This window comes from Sminthopsis crassicaudata, chromosome 2 (assembly GCF_048593235.1).
Source record: "Sminthopsis crassicaudata isolate SCR6 chromosome 2, ASM4859323v1, whole genome shotgun sequence".
Lineage (NCBI taxonomy): Eukaryota > Metazoa > Chordata > Mammalia > Dasyuromorphia > Dasyuridae > Sminthopsis > Sminthopsis crassicaudata.
In genome coordinates this window covers 329,793,023-329,810,768 of record NC_133618.1, presented here as the reverse complement: position 1 = coordinate 329,810,768, position 17,746 = coordinate 329,793,023, and the positions used below count along the sequence as shown (strand labels likewise).

Here is a 17,746-nt window from a genome sequence, read left to right as displayed (position 1 = left end):
TCTGTAAAATCAGCTGGAGAATGGCAAACCACTATACTCTCTCTGCCAAGAAAACCCAAATATGGTCATATAGAGTCAGACATAACTGGGGGTAAAAATGACTGAACAATAATTGTTAGAAAGTTTACCTGATATTGAACCTTAAATTAGTCTGTATTTCTGCACATCTCTTCTGATTCTGATATCTGGGGCTATACATCTTTCTGAGCATAGCTGTCTCCTCCCCATCCTGTGCCCCAACATTCTACACACTTCCCTTAACTAATCCTCACATGACATGAATTCCTGGTAATTTTCTAAGTACTTTCCATTTTATATTGTTCTTGAATTGTGGTGCCCAGAACTAAATGAAGTGACCCAACTGTCATCTGATTAGGAAAGAGTTCAGAGGGAAAAATCACCTTATTTCAGGGAACTTTTGCCTTTCTTAATACAGCCCCAGATTATTTTAGCTATTTTGGTTGCAGGCCACTCAGACTCCTAGATCTTTTTCAAACAAACTGCTATTATTAGGACTTCCCTCTTCCTATATTTGTGATAATTGACTTTTTTTTACCTCAAGCACATGACTTTATTGCCGTGACTTTCGATTTCATCTTAAAAATCTATCCTATCACTCTTTCTGAATCCTGATATTATCCTATGTTATAGCTATTCTTCCCAGCTTTGTATTTTCTGCAGATTTGAAGAATATGCTGTCCTAAATTATACCCATGCCCTTTTCCTGAACTGCCGGTTTAGTAACTTTGTTAAAAAAGGAAATAAGATTAGTCTGGCATGCCTTGTTCTTAGTGAAACTATGGTTCTTTATAACTACCACTTCCTTTTCTAATACCTATCATCTCTTTACTGATTGATTTTAGAATTTTACCAGGAATTGAAGTTAAGCTGACTGGCCTATAGTTGGCAGACAACATGTTCTCTTTGACTTTTTGGAAAATCAGGACAAAATTTGCCATTCTTTGGTCTTTTTATATTCTCCATTAGCTTTTAGATATTTCTGACAGTACCTCATCAATGACATCTGTCAGTCTTTTCAGTTTCCAAGAATGATGAACTTCCAAGTCAAATGATCTGAACTTAAAAAGGAAAGCCCAGTTGTCTGTTTCCTAATTATCTTAGGCATTGAGTCTTTATTAGTCATTCTCTTTTTCTCTTTAGTAGAGAAAACATGCAAAATAAAAATTAAGATGTTTTGTCTTTTACCTTGTGTCATTAATCATTGTCCTATCCAGGGCAGCAGAATCCTCCCTTCTTTGTTCTCCCATGTTTTATTTGATGCTGTTTTTAATTTTTAATTTTTAAAATCTGCCTTTCTTTTATTTTATTTTTAAGCTATTTATTTTCAAATTACATACATAGTTTTCAACATTTACCCTTGCAAAACCTTGTGTTCCAAATTTTTTCTCCCTTCCCCCCACCCTTTCCCTTAAACAGCAGGCAATCAAATACATGTTAAACACATCCAATTCTTCTATACATATCTCTACAATTATGTTGCACACCCAAGGAAATACTAAAGAAGGGAAAGGGACCTGTATGTGCCAAAATGTTTGTGACAGCCCTTTTTGTAGTGGCTAGAAGCTGGAAAATGAATGGATGTCCATCAATTGGAGAATGGTTGGGTAAATGGTTGGGTATATGAATGTTATGGAATATTATTGTTCTGTAAGAAATGACCAACAGGAGGATTTCAGAAAGGCCTGGAGAGATTTACATCAATTGATACTGAAATGAGCAGAACCAGGAGATCATTATACACTTCAACAATGATACTGTATGAGGATGTATTCTGATGGAAGTGGATATCTTCAACATAGAGAAGAGCTAATCCAATTCCAATTGATCAATGATGGACAGAATCAGCTACACCCAGAAAAGGAACACTGGGAAATGAGTGTAAACTGTGAGGATTTTTTTTTTGTTTTGTTTTTCTTCCCAGATTATTTTTACCTTCTGAATACAATTCTTCCTTTGCAACAATAACAACAACAAAATTCGGTTTTGCACATATATATTGTACCTAGGATAAACTATAAGATATTTAATATGTATGGGAATGCCTGCCATCTAGGGGAGGGAGTGGAGGGAAGGAGGGGAAAAATTTGGAACAGAAGGGAGTACAAGGGATAATATTGTAAAAAAAAAAAAAAAAAAAAAAATTACCTATGCATATGTACTGTCAAAAAAAATGTTATAATTATAAAATTAATAAAAAAAACATGTTGCACAAGAAAAATCAGATTAAAAGAAAAGAATGAGGGGGGAAAAAAGGAAGCAAACAACAACAGAAAAGGTGAAAATACTAGATTGTGATCCACACTCAGTCCCCACAGTTCTTTATTTGAATGTAGAAGGCTCTAATATAAGACCACTGCAGTTGGCGTGAATCATCTCGATGTTGAAAAGAGCCATGTCCATCAGAATTTTTCATTGCATTCTTGTTGTTGCAGTGTACAATACAATGTTCTCCTGGTTCTACTCACTTCACTTAGCATGAGTTCATGTAAGTCTCTCCAGGCCTTTCTGAAATCATCTTGCTGATTGTTTCTTGTAGAATAATAATATTCCATTACACTCATATACCATAATTTATTCAGCCATTCTCCTACTGATGGGCATCCACTCAGTTTTCAGTTTTTTGTCACTACAAAAAAGGCTGCTACAAACATTTTTGTACACATGGGTTCTTTTTCCTTTTTTATGATCTTTTTGGATTATAGACTCAATAGAGACACTGCTAGATCAAAAGATATGCACAGTTTTATAGCTCCTTGAACATAGCTCTAAATTGCTCTCCAGAATGGTTGGATCATTTCACAGTTAAACCAACAATGAATGCATTAGTATCTCAGTTTTCCCACATCTCCTCCAATACCTGTCATTATCTTTTCCTAGCATCTTAGCCAATCTGAGAAGTAGGAAGTGGTTCCTCAGAATTGTCTTAATTTGCTTTGGAATCAATAGTGATTTAGAGCATTTTTTCAATATGACTAGAAATGACTTTAATTTCTTGGTCTGAAAATTGTCTGCTCATAGCTTTTGGCCATTTGTCAATTGGAGAATGGCTTATTCTTGTAAATTTAAATCAATTCTTTATATATTTTAGAAATGAGGCTTTTATCAAAGCTCTTAGATGTAAATTTTTTTTTTTCCAGTTTACTGTTTCCCTTCTGATTTTGGCTGCATTGGTTTTGTCTGTTCAAAAATTTTTAAATTTAATATAACCAAAATTATCAATTTTGCATTTTATAAAGTCCTCTTATTCTTTTTTGGCCATAAATTCCTTCCTTCTCCACAGATCTGAGAGGTAGATTATCCCTTGTTCTCCTAATTTGCTTATAATAGAATACAGAGTTTTAAAGATGAAAATAACTCTTTGAAAATTAGAAATGGGGTAAAGGGAAGCTAGTGAAGCTATAACAAGACAGAATATAATGAATGAAAAAATAGAACAGAATGTGAAACATAAGAAAACAACAGATCTGGAGAAGAAAATATAAAAACAGACCAAAAAAAGATCCTTATTATTCAGCCTCTGAATTAGTGCTAGACTGTCAGAACCCACGAATATTGGGAGTGTAATATATTACCAACAAAAGATAATCTCAAAGATCACCAAAAAAGGTCTGTTTTAGTCAAGCACCAGCTTGGGTAGGTAAGCAGGCAGAGCACGGAGGGCAGCTTTTAAGGACTTTTCCTTAAAACAGTCAGTAGCATCTATTTAAAACCATCAATGTTAGGTTCTTACTAGGTGCTAAGTCCGTACTTAATAATTCTCTAGCTCAGGGTTCACACCTTTAGGCGGCTGAAAAGGAGTTTACATCTTTAAAAGAAGCAAGTTCATTGGTTGTAAGTAGTTCCCACAAGCCCCTGGAGTACCCACAAGCCCATTCTCTGGGAGGATAAAAGGAGGCAACATTGAGCCTGGAGAGCAGTCTGGATTGGGTTAAGGACAAGACTTCCCAGGAGAATGACAGGGAAGCTGGAGGAGATTCAGAGTCAGGATTCAGGAAGAAGAGGATTTGAGATTCTACCTTCACTCTGGCTGGAGACTCCAGAAGCTTCCCAAGAAACCTGTTCACGGAGAAAAGGATTTACAAAAAAGAGATCTCCCAGCAATAAAAGCTTGGGGATGAGCTTGTGGATACTCCAGGGGCTTGTGGGAACTACTTATAACCAATGAACTTGCTCCTTTTAAAGGTGTGAACCCTGAGCTAGAGAATTGTTAAGTATGGACTTAGTAAGAACCTAATATATCAGTAAACATCATATGTAATGGTGATAAACTGGAACCATTCCTAATAAAATCAGAAGTGAAACAAGGTTGCCCACTATATATTGTATATAATAAATATATATATATATGTATATAATATTGTATTAGAAATGCTAACTTTGGCAATAAGAGTTGAGAAAGAGATTAAAGGAATTAGAGTAGATAATGAGGAAACCAAATTATCACTCTTTGCAGATGATATGATGGTATACTTAGAGAACCCCAGAGATTGTCCTAAAAAGCTATTAGAAATAATCTACAACTTTAGCAAAGTTGCAGGATACAAAATAAACCCACATAAATCAACAGCATTCTTATATATCACTAACAAAATCCAATAGCTAGAGATATAAAGAGAAATTCCATTTAAAATAACTGCTAATAGTATAAAATATTTGGGAATCTATCTGCCATGGGAAAGTCAGGAACTATATGAGTAAAACTACAAAACACTTTCCACACAAATAAAGTCAGATCTAACCAACTGAAAAAATTGGATAGGTCGGAAGAATATAATAAAAATGACAGTGCTACCTAAACTAATCTATTTAGTGCTATGCCAGCCAATCAGACTCCCAAAAAACTATTTTAATGACCTAGAAAAAAATAACAAAATTTATCTGGAAGAACAAACGGTCAAGACTTTCAAAGGAACTAGGGGGGAAAAAAATCAAATGAAAGTGGCCTAGCTGTACCAGATTTAAAACTATATTATAAATCAGCGGTTACCAAAACCATTTGGAATGGCTAAGAAATAGACTAGTTGATCAGTGGAATAAGTTAGGTTCACAGGCCAAAATAGTCAATAACTATAATAATCTAGTCTTTGGCAAACTCAAAGACCCAGCTTTGGAGATAAGAATTCACTGTTTGACAAAAACTGTTGGGAAAATTGGAAATTAGTATGGCAGAAATTAGGCATTGACCCACACTTAACACTCTATCTAGACAAGATAAGATTAAAATGGGTTCATGATTTAGGCATAAAGAATGAGATTATAAATAAATTAGAAGGACATAGGATAGTTTACCCCTCAGACCTGTGGAAGAGGAAGAAATTTGTGACCAAAGAAGAACTAGAGATCATTATTGGTCACGAAATAGAAACTTTTGGTTATATCAAATTAAAAGTTTTTCTACAAACAAAACTAATGCAGACAAGATTAGAAGGGAAGCAGTAAACTGGGAAAACATTTTTATAATTAAAGGTTCTGATAAAGGCCTCATTGCCAAACTATATAGAGAATTGACTCTAATATATAAGAAATCAAGCCATTCTCCAATTAATAAATGGTCAAAGGATATGAACAATTTTCAGATGAAGAAATTGAAACTATTTCTAGTTATATGAAAAAGTGTTCCAAGTCATTATTGACCAGAGAAATGCAAATTAAGACAACTCTGATATAACTACTACACACCTCTCAGATTGGCAAAGATGACAGGAAAAGATAATGCTGAATGTTGGAGGGGATGTGGGAAAACTGGGACACAGATGCATTTTTGGTGGAATTGTGAATGAATTCAACCATTATGGAGAGCAATTTGGAACTATGCTCAAAAAGTTATCCTTTGATCCAGCAGTGTTACTACTGTGCTTATATCCCAAAGAGATATTAAAGAAGGGAAAGGGATTCATATGTGCAAAACTGTGGCAGCCCTTTTTGTAGTGGCTAGAAACTGGAAATTGGATGCCTACCAATTGGAGAATGGCTGTATAAATTGTGGTATATGAATGTTATGGAATATTATTGTTCTGTAAGAAATGACCAACAGGAGGATTTCAGAGAGGCCTGGAGAGACTTACATCAACTGATGCTGAGTGAAATGAGCAGAACCAGGAGATCATTATACACTTCAACAACAATACTATATGAGGATGTATTCTGATGGACGTGGCTCTCTTCGACAAAGAGATGATTCAAATCAGTTCCAATTTTTCAGTAATGAAGAGAACCAGCTATACCCAGCGAAAGAACTATGGGAAATAAGTGTGAACTACTATGTAGTATTTCCACTTTTTCTGTTATTGTCTTCTTGCATTCTTGTTTTCCTTCTCAAATTATTTTTATCTTCCTTCTAAATTCGATTTTTTTTTTTGTGCAGCAAGATAACTGTATAAATATGTATACCCATATATTTTATTTAACATATACTTTAACAAATTTAATATGTATGGGTCTGCCTGCCATCTAGGGGATTGGATGGGGGGAAGAAAAAAAGTATGTATAATATTGAATGGAAAAAAAAAAAAAAAAAAAGGACATTCAGTTAACTTGCAGATTTTCAGGCTTTCAACCAAACTAAATTCAATAGAAATTTTAACCTATTGTGTGATCCTGGGCAAGCCACTTAATCCCAATTGCCTCAGCAAAAAAAGAAAAAAAAAATAACACATGAGAGCTAATATCAAAGATCCATTTCAAGAATCTTAACATGGACAGATTGTTTATGTTTTTCACATGGAATTTTATACCATATGTTTAAGATTGACAGCAATAGGGCAGCTCAAAAGAAAGATTGGGGCAGAGGTAAGGTAAAAATAGTAATTATGTTATACAAAGAGGATGCAGAGGAAAAATAAACACAGAAGCAGTAGAGGGGGGAGGAGGACTTATAGTTCTGAAAGTCTGCTCACATTGGGAATGTATTAAATAGGCACCACTATATATATATATATATATATAATGAGGAATATAGCTCCAAAATCCATGAAGAAATAAGGCGGGGGGGGGAAGCAAAGAGGGGGGAAAGAAAACAAGGGAGGGATCCATGGGTGGAGAGAAGTTAAATAATAGCAACTAAAATTAAGGAGCAGAATCAAAGCAAAGAGTTATAACAGGGATAGGAAAGATGTGTGTGTACACACATACTACACACACACACACAAATATTTTTAAGTATAGTCTAATTGGGGAAGGTGGGAGGGGGGCAATGAAAGGGGGGAAAATAAAGTAAAAAGTGTGCAGCAAATAAAAGAAGTATAAGGAAATAAAAGATTGACACTCATAAATATAATTTCTTCTACTATTATATAGTCTTTTTTGAACAGGAAATTTATTGTTATATATTTTTAATCCTTCCTGATGCTGGGCATGTGGCAATGTTCTGTTTTGTCTTGTCTTGTTTTGTTTTGTTTTCCTTTTCTGTTTTTCTTTTTTAATTCTCTCTCTCTCTCTCTCTCTCTCTCTCTCTCTCTCTCTCTTTCTCTCTCTCTCTCTCTGTGTTTTTTAATTGCCTTGGATTGCTGTATTACTGAAAAAAAAAATTTAAGTCTATCAAAGTTAATCATCACACATTCTTGCTGGTACTGTATCCAGTGTTCTCTTGGTTTTGCTCACTTTATTAAGCATCAGTTCATGTTAAGTCTTTGCAAAGTTTTCTGAAATCAGTCTGCTCGTCATTTCTTAAAGAATAATAGTATTTCATTACATTCATATATTACATTTTATTCAGTCATTCCCCAAATGATGGGCATTCACTCATTTTCCAATTCCTTGCCACCACAAAAAGCTGCTAAAACATTTTTGCATGTGTGGGTCTTCTTCCCTCATTTATGATCTCTTTGGGATACCTAGTAATCTGCTGGATCAAAGAATATGCACAGTTTAATGTCATTAGTGTTGCAGTTTTCCCATATCTTTGCCAACATTTGTCATCTTTTCCTGTCAACGTAGTCAATCTGATAAGTGTGAGGTTTTCAGAGTTGTTTTAATTTGTATTATTCTAATCAATAGTAATTTAGCAGCTCATTATTTCTTATAGCACAGTAATATTCCATCATAGTCACAAACCACAAATTGTTTAGCCATTTCTTGAATCAATAGCCATTCCTTTAATTTCCAGTTCTGTCACCATAGAGAGATGCTATAATTTATATTCAAATAATATAAATATATTCTTATTTAGTAATATATCATTAATAATATGGGTTATTTTCTTACACACCTCCATCTCTTCGAGAAACATGGGAGAATTCTTAAAAACAATTTAGAATCCTCCTCCCCCCCTTTGCTAATCTTTGATTCAACAATACCACTATATACCTCAAAGAGATTGGCTGGGCTACAGTTATCACACTTGAAATTATGTCTAAAAAAATGAATGAATGCATAAAGATCATTGAAAGAAGCTTAGAAAGAAGGAGTAAATAGCAAAGTTGTTATGGCTACTTGTTGAAATCAACAATTATTTGAAAATTTATAACTAACTTTTAAAAAGAGAATAATAAAAATATAGAATGTTACCTATGGTCACATTGTGAGATGTGGGTATTAGGAAGGCAGAATATCGTTTTCCCGATTGTTAATACATTGTTTTTTGGTTGTCTTTTTTTCCCCCTATTAAAACACCTTTGCCTTCCTCCTAAGATTGAATCAGTATTATACTTCTTTGTTTTGTCTTGGGCTTTTCAGGAATTTTAAATTATTTACTTTTCTCACAATTGCTTCCTTTTTTTTTTTTTTTTTCCCCTGAAGCAATTGGGGTTAAGCAATGAATTGCTCAAGATCATGCAGCTAGGAAGTGTTAAGAAGTGTTAAATGGCTGAAGCCAAATTTGAACTCATCTTCTTGACTTCAGGGCTGGTGCTCTATCCACTGCTCCACTTAACTGCCTCCCATTTTTTTTTTTTTTTTTTTTTTAAATTCTACCAGTTTCTCATTGGATGTGTAGTGCTTCTTCTTCTTCTTCTTCTTCTTCTTCTTCTTCTTCTTCTTCTTCTTTTTTTTTTTTTTTTTTTAATTCCTGGCTCATCTTTGTGGATACTTCAGTACCACATATAAATGTTATTCATTTAAAACCAAAGTTGTTGGCAGATATGGACATCTGATTTCATGAGAAGAAAAAAAATTATGAATCATTAGATTATTTTTTGAAAATCTTTAAAGATTTGTAAAGTCAGTGAGTCAAGAATGTTCATCTGCCATTACCAGGACACTGATAATATGGTATCCTCCTCTAAAATAACTTTATTTTTATTAAGTACTCACTATATAATATTCCTTTTTTATAGAGACCTATGGATACCTAGAGAAATTTCTAAAATTCCTTCCCTTGAGCAGCTTACAATCTAATTAGGGTGATAAGATATAGAGTTAAATAACAATAAAGAGGTAACATTTCAGTATGAAGTTTCATAAGATAGTATCCAATTAATTGCTAAAATGAATGGCAGATATAGTGGATGATCTAGGATTTCAGAGACTCGTGGTTCAAGTTACAGTGTTTGGAGAAGACTTTAAGACAGGCAGCACAGTTTGATCAAAAGAATACTAGAGAAGTCCAGACACTATCCCATTAGTCTGTGTACCTCTTAATATCAAAATTAGCCCAAGAATCTTTTGTCTTTGTGTTCATAATGTCTTTAACACATTTTTTGGTAGCCATAGTTGGCTTTCTAATAGTCAAGATCTTTATGAATTTAGTCCTTAATCTTTCTTTAACTGATTTGCTGGACTAGAGCATCTCAAAGCCTTTTTCCATTTCTAAAATTTTATTTTCCTGAATTGGTACAATTTGAACTAAGTTTAAGAAACAAAACAAAACAGGGAGAGGGAGGAATTCCATAGTTCAGTTGGAATCCAATTTGTAGTTAGTCAATCCTCAACTTTTCATGGGAGGTGTAACATTCCTAATAAAAGGTATGAAAGTAAAGAATGTAAATGTTCTTTAACATTTAACATTAAGATTAAATGTGAGGTTCCTGTGATCACCAAAAACTAATTTTTCACTAGAGATTGCTGAAAATACACTCTTTTGTATATAGTTCTTTGTAAGTGGCAATGGGCACTTTCCCTAACCTTTAAAGTAACCATAAAATTATCAATAAAATGCAATATACAAAATAAAATCGGTAACATGCAAAATGTTTTTTCCTCACTACTAATTACCTAAAACTGACCTTTTGTGCTACAAAATATTAATTTCAGATGTTAACTCTTTATAACAGATGAAATCTACTGTACCATAAGTACTGTGTAGCAAATAAACTTCTTAAAATTAAAATTTTTTAAAACCTGAATCTTACCTCCCACTCTAGCAGGTAACGGTGTGAGGGTGTTGTACTGTATACTATATAGCTATAAATCTCTCTACTTTGCCATCCTCTGAAAACCAAAGGAGAGGTTACTGGGGCATTAGTCACCACTGTCCGGAGATGCCAAATTAGCAAGTTCTTAATATTACCTTAGAGCCTGAAGGACTTGCAATCATGTCCCCAAAGCACAGTGCAATATACAACTTAAAAATTTTAAAGGTAAAATAACTAAAATATGTAACAAATGCACAGGAGTTCCTTACAACGTAAGTGAACAAGACCAGTGAGATGTATAGTAAGATACCAGCTGCTCCACAAACTGGCACTCATTGTGCCTCTCATTTTTTTTTTTCTACTGCACGTAGCCATGGTTGTATGCAGTTGTCAACACAAAAGTGAAAATGAAGTTATTAATAAAATCACACAAATGCTTGATGTTGTGAAAGTTCAACATGGGAATCATGAAGACTGTACTGAAAAAATTTGTGGGAAAAGGTCAGAAGGAGGATACAGGAAATTCTGCAACCTCTTTGTTAAATTTAATATATTCTTTTAAAAATGTACATAATCTGGTTTCAGACACTTAACACTTCCTAGGTGTGTGACCCTGGACAAGTCGCTTGACCCCAATGAGGAACAAAAAAAAATGTACATAATCAAAGAGCATGGATTCACATTTAATCTTGTTCTTTATATATTAAAATACAATTTTTGCTTTTAAGAGAATATTTGTTAGCTGAAGATAAGACAGGCTAACTAGATTTGTACTGTTTATTAGTTTATTTCTTATTGACAGGCAGTAGTAACTGTAACAAAGTATTAACAAGTTTAAAATAAATTAAAAACTGGGACAAATACAGTTACATATGTGTATCATTGGTGCCTTCTCTATAATTCATAATCTTAAAGATTATATGCCTAGGGCATTAAGAGGTTAAAGAAGTTGACTAGAACTGCCATACCTAGTATGAGAGGCAGAACTTATCAAGGCTGGTTAACTATCCTACTATACCATGCTGCCTCTTTAAACCAGAATTATTAGGTGGAAATAAATGTTTTTCACTTGATTTCTTTTATTTTTCCCCTCAACAGTATTTTATTTTTCCAACTATATGTAAAGAGAGTTTTCAGTATTCACTTTTGTAGGATTTTGAGTTCCACATTTTTTTTCCTCCTCTCTTCCCTTTTCCTGCCCCAAAATAGCAAGCAATCTGATACATATATAATAATTTAAAATGTATTTCTATATTAGTCATGTTGTTTTTATTTGATCTCTGAGGTTAGATTTTAAAATCAGGCCTTCCTGACTCCAGATCTACTACAACTCTATCTAGCTTAATGCTGAGCCCCACCCCTTCTGTTCCCCCAGTTATCTTCTGAAAAGTTATATAAAGCAGATTGGATCAATTGGGGGGGGGTCATGGTCAGACTTTTGAGTATGGCCACAATAGAATGGGAATCTATAGAAAAGGGCAAGAATTAAGCTAAAATTTAATGTTCTTGAAGGGAGAGGGATCAAATAATTTCTTTATTCTACATAACTTTCTCTACTGGAATTTTGTGGAAGGACATACAAGAAGTAATCAATATGGATAAAATATACATAGTATGCACTATGCTTACTTGTATTTCACAAATCATTGGGGAACTTCTTCTATTACTGATATAGTTAAAATATTTATGATTACATCCACCATGGTGGAATGGCAATTAATTTTAGATTACTCTAACTTACTACAGGAATAGTTTTCTAATCTTTGCATTTTATGCAGAAAAAAAATTCTTTACTTTAATTGCCGTTTCGAAGGAGCTTTAACTCAAATTTTGGTTGTTCTTACAGATTTTAACTGCCTTTGAATGGTACTACAGATATGGAGAAAATTGAAGAACATTTCGCAAATTTGTCCATTGCTAGACGTTCTGCAGTGACTAAAGAGCCTACTTACCTCCTTGACATAGATACTTCAAAAAATGCACAGAAAGAAAATGGATGCATAGTTGCTGTTTCATGTTCCAATGGATCAGTTAGACTATATAATAAAGAGACATTAAGTTTGCTAAGGGAGTTTAATGAACAGTCTGGGCTCCTTAAAGGAGTCAAATTTGCAAATTCCTATTCCCATGTATTTTCAGCATGCTCAGATGGCACAATAAAGTGTTGGGATATGCGCTTATCTGGTAAAACACCAGTACAGGTGTTCAAGGGTTATCCTTCCAATGTTTTCATCAGTTTTGATATTAATTGTAATGATCATATAATTTGTGCTGGAACTGAAAAAGTGGGTGATGATACTTTGATGGTATTTTGGGATGCAAGAATTAGTTCTCAAAGTTCATGTCCTGTTAAAGACCCATTAGGTGTTTATTCAGAGACACACAGTGATGATATAACCCAGGTATGTTTTCATCCTCACAATCCTAACATGATAGTCTCAGGATCAACTGATGGACTTGTGAATGTTTTTGATATAAGCAATGATAACGAAGAAGATGCCCTGATTGCAACTTGTAACTCTGGTTCATCAGTAAGTTATGTTGGTTGGTCTGGGAAGGAATATAAACAAATTTACTGTATGACACATGATGAAGGATTTTGTTGGTGGGATCTTGCCAATTTAGATACTGATCAACCAGTTACATGTCTGAATATCCAGGATGTCAGGGAAGTAATTAATGTGCAAAGTGGAAATCTGGATTATTTGGTTGGTGGCTTATACCATGAAAAAACAGACCAACTATTGGTTGTTGGAGGTACAAATACAGGAACTATTCACTTAATAAACTGCTCCTCTTCAGGATTGACATATATGAGAAGCCTTGAGAGAGGGCATTCTGCCACAGTTCGTTCCTTCTGTTGGAGTATGCAGGATGATTCTTTACTAACTGGTGGAGAAGACGCACAACTGTTACTTTGGAAACCTGGAGCCACTGAAAAAATTCTTGCAAAGAAAGATAACATGAAAATAGCTTCCTCTGTGCAGAAACGTATTAGAGTTCACAGTAATGATTCTTACAAAAGTAAGAAAAAGCATAGTGGGTAGGTAAAACTGCTTGTGATCTTGTTTGGTCTTTTATTAATTATTTTTAGATATACTATTTCTATTATAACCTGTATGCAGAAATGGACCTATTTGTAAATTAACTTTTTGAAGTACAGAAAAAACTTGATTTATATAGAACTTGAAATGTTATAAAAATAAAATACTTCTGAATTCAAAAGAACAGTCTGAATTCCATTAATTTTAAATTTTTTTATCATTGTTAAACTGATAATGAATGTATTTTAAAAATTAAATTAATTTTAAAAGTAATTTTAAAAGCTAAGGTTTTGTTGGTTTTTATAAAATTTTTTTTAGCCTTGAATTGTTACACATTTGGCAGGTACTGCCTCATATGCAAATTTTGTTCTGTTATTTACAATTAAACTTAGAATTGAATTTTTAAAAATGGTGAAGTAAAATTTCTAAAATTATTTAAATTTTCTCTATTTTATTTTAAACAAAAAAAATAACATCAAGTAGATGGCAATAAGATGGCTGGGATAAGGGGATAGATGGCTGGCTAGAAGGGATATGAAGCACAGAATTGATGGAGTGGAGCTACCAGGTATAGTGAACTAAGTGAGTCTGTACTTATCAGTGAGGATAGTTCAGTTCAGACTTGAGTTATAAAGCTGAGTATATCATTCTTATTAGCTTTATCCCATTAAAAATATTATATTAATCCATAATAATACTTTTTAAAATAGGAACTTAATAGAATTAGAGTTGGAGGTGACCTTAGCCTCATACTTCACTAAAAATTAGTAACTCCAGAATCTTTACTCAGAAGAGACTTCAAAACCATCTAATCTAGCTTGAAAAATAAAACTTTCTACAACATGGATGAGAAGTGGTCATCTGCCTATTTTACTTGAAAGGAAACTTACTATCTCTTCAGATAGTTCATTCTACTTAGATCTGTTAGGAAGGTCTTTCTTTTTTACATAAAGGGAATTTACTTCTTTGCAATTTTAATTCATTGCCCCTAGGTTTTGGCTTCTAGGACCACTTGTTGTTCAGTTGTTTAAATAATGTCCGACTTTCTGTGACTCTCTTTGGGATTTTATTGGCACAAATATCAGCATAGTTTGCCATTTCTTTTTCCAACTCATTTTACAGATTAGGAAACTGAGGTAAATAGGATTAAGTGTCTTTTCTGGGGTCACACAGCTAATAAACATCTGACGCCATATTTGAACTAAGGAAGAGGCCTGACTCTAGGCCTGGCATTCTCACTGTATTACCTGGCTCCTTTTGTTTATGTTATGTTGCCCCTTTGTATTTATGAAATGGACTTTTTGAATTCAAGTGTAAGATTTTGCCTTTTCCCCATTAAGTTGCACCCTGAGAATCTGCTGCAATTACCATCATAGAAGAAAAATGAGTGAGAATGCACCAAAATAAGACAAGTTGTTAGAACTTCTCTCTAAGCCCCCTCATTTCACATATTTTAAAAGGCCCAAAGAGGTTAAATGATTTGTCCAAGTATAAAAGTTTACAAGGCAAAATTCAAAGTTTTTGAATTCTCCTTAGTGAATTTTTGCCCTTAGTGAATGCTTGCCTTCTGATCTTTTCAAATCATGATTCTATTGCCTAACATATTTGCTATTTCTCCCAGATTCACATTCACTTTAATATTTTAAAAAGCATGCCATCCAAATCATTGTTAAAGTGTCAAACAGTGAAGGACCAAACATATGTCCTTGGCATCTTATTAGTGATCTTTTAAGCAGATGTGGATTAAACATTTTAATGAGGGGATGGGTTGGTATATGCATGGGTAATTTTTCAACATTAACCCTTGCAAAAACTTCTATTTCAACTTTTCCCCTCCTTCCCTCCATCCCCTCCCCTAGATGGCAGGTAGTCCCATACATGTTAAATATGTTAAAATATATGTTAAATACAAAATATGTATATATATTTATACAATTATCTTGTTGCACAAGAAAGATTGCATTTAGAAAGAGGGTAAAAATAACTTTAAAAAAATGCAAACAAACAATAACAGAAAGAGTAGAAATATTGTGTTGTGGTCCATACCCATTTCCCAGTGTTCTTTCTCTGGGTATAGCTGGCTTTGTTCATTACAGATCAATTGGAACTGAGGAATTGATGTTTTTAAGAAGGAATTAAGGTGTAAAATCTAAAGATTTTTGAATTGAACTCTACTCCTGACAATTAGCAATTGTTCACCTCTGAGGGATAGCATCTGTATTATTAAATATCTTTGGCTACTTGCTTGACAGTCATTTACGCTCAGGCCTTCAGTTTTGCTTGTCTACTTAAATTTCTTTAACTTATCTTGACTTCTGCAGCCCATGTCTCAGAGAAGTCATCCCTCATTTCTTGTTCCCTACCCCCCCCCCCCCTGCTTCCCCAAGTACTTTGTATAAGACTATCTCAGGAGATAAGGCATGAGGCCACTGCTAGTATTTTTCCATCCTGCTTTTTCTCTGATACATAAAAGCCTCTTCTTTGAATGGGGTTATGAACTAGCTTAGCACTGGGGCAATGTTCTACTTGTCCCTTTGATTAATGAGGCCCGCAGGAAACTGCTATGCTGAGTAGGGCTGCTGCTTCAGATCAGAGGTGAATGGCCCTCAGAGCAGAGGTAATTTCCACCTGATGCTATGCATTTTGCAGTAAGTATCAATCAATCAATAAACACTTATTAAGCATGTATTAACTGGTTGCCTGGTACTGTACTAAATGCATAGGCTTCAAGGGGGAAAAGGACAGTGCCTATCCTCAAGGAGTTCACATCTGAGTATTTTATGTTAGTTAAATTCATAATTTAAACTGGAGCACTGAACAGCTAGACCATCAGGCTAACTTCTTTGAACCTCAGTCTCCTCTCATCTATAAAATGGGAATAACAAAGAGTTGTAAACCTCAAATGATAATAACATGTAAAGAACTTGGAAACATCAAATATCAATTTTGCCTTCAGTTTTTATTCAGTTGAATAAAACATTTTATTTCATAGATTACTAAAAATATTAAATAGGAAATTAAGACCTGAGAAATTATTTTCATATAAACACTATCAATATTAATATATAGATCTTCTGATGGTCAATTAACTTCCAACTATCTATTTAACTCCTCCAAACATAAATTACTCATGGCACACAATATTCAAAATACATAATTCTTGTTATTCGGGGGAGAGAAGGAAATTCTTTCAACCGAAATATAAAAAATGTAATTTTGTCATCAATTCTGGATCTTTTTTGTTTCAGAAGTTATCCAGATAAGTTTTATTTCTTTACCTTTCATGATCTACTGCTTTGTCCATTAAAACTTTACTCTAATTACCTTATAACACTAGAGTAGTAACACTAGGTTTTCAAAAGTTATGCTAGTGAAGTGTAAGTTGGCAAGTCCTACAAACTGGAACAGCTTCAAGTAGAAACTCAGCAACAAATTATCTGTCATTGGAGATACAACCTAGGCTTGTTTTCTAAACAAGACTCATTTCCTGAGAGTTGAATAACCACCAAGGGATTTGGGGGAGAAGAAGTATTTTCTTTTGTTTTTTGATTACAGTAAATGATGAAAACATATGCAAGTTTGTAGTAATCTGTATTAAAGAGGCTGGTCAAAAAACCCATTTTTGAAATTTTAAAGGTTTTTGTTCTATTTCCTTATGTTCTTTAATTACCTAGTCCAATTGTCACTTTCCTTAGAATAGTCATTTGGAAAATCCATATTTAATAAATGTCATCTCTGTCCCAGAAGAATAAGGATTTTTTTGGGGGTGCAGAGGAGCATGGCAGAAGGTGGTAAAATAGTTCACAATTTAAGAAGTAGAAAAGGAATAATAAGTATTAGTTCCACTAATCCTTCTAAAAACCTTGACAGAATGCTCAGACATGTTATACTATAAGGTACACACTGCAAAAGGATTTGCTTTTTATTATAATTTTGAAAATCATTTGACCACTTGTAAGTTTTTCCTTGTCTAGAAGCACCATGTTAATTGAGCAGCTACAATATATTTTATAAAAATCACTGAACTTTTTTATTTTGGTTGATTCAAATTGTGGTTAGAAAAATGCATGAAAAATTTTTAAATGCTTGAGCCCCCAAGTAAGATGCTTTTCACATGTATCCAACTTTGTCATTAGTAAAATTAGCACAGAACTATTTTTTGCTAGTGTTGCTATGGGAAAAGATGGTAATCTCTTAGCTAAAATGGCAACATAGGAAAGGTCTAAAGGAGCCTCACTCTTCCACAAACACTCTAACTGTTCTAGAAATGTACAGCTAAATAGTAACTGACTTATTCGAACAGTAGAGAATATAACAAACCACAATAAGCCACTGCATCTAGGAAATAGGACCAAGTAAGTTTGCACACACCTGAGGCTTTGTAAGAGTCCT

At 33.7% G+C, this 17,746-nt stretch overlaps 1 protein-coding gene across 2 annotated transcripts in view; it reads left to right on the top strand.

Moving 5' to 3' along the window:
* WDR89 (WD repeat domain 89) overlaps positions 1-13,535 on the top strand; it is a 59,227-nt gene extending 45,692 nt beyond the window's left edge. For both annotated transcript variants that reach the window (XM_074290332.1, XM_074290331.1), the window contains exon 2: positions 12,157-13,535. In XM_074290332.1, the coding sequence (XP_074146433.1) occupies positions 12,188-13,357 (1,170 nt within the window). In that variant the 5' untranslated portion in view covers positions 12,157-12,187 and the 3' untranslated portion in view covers positions 13,358-13,535. The remainder of the gene's footprint in view (positions 1-12,156) is intronic.
* Positions 13,536-17,746: the final 4,211 nt, after the last annotated feature.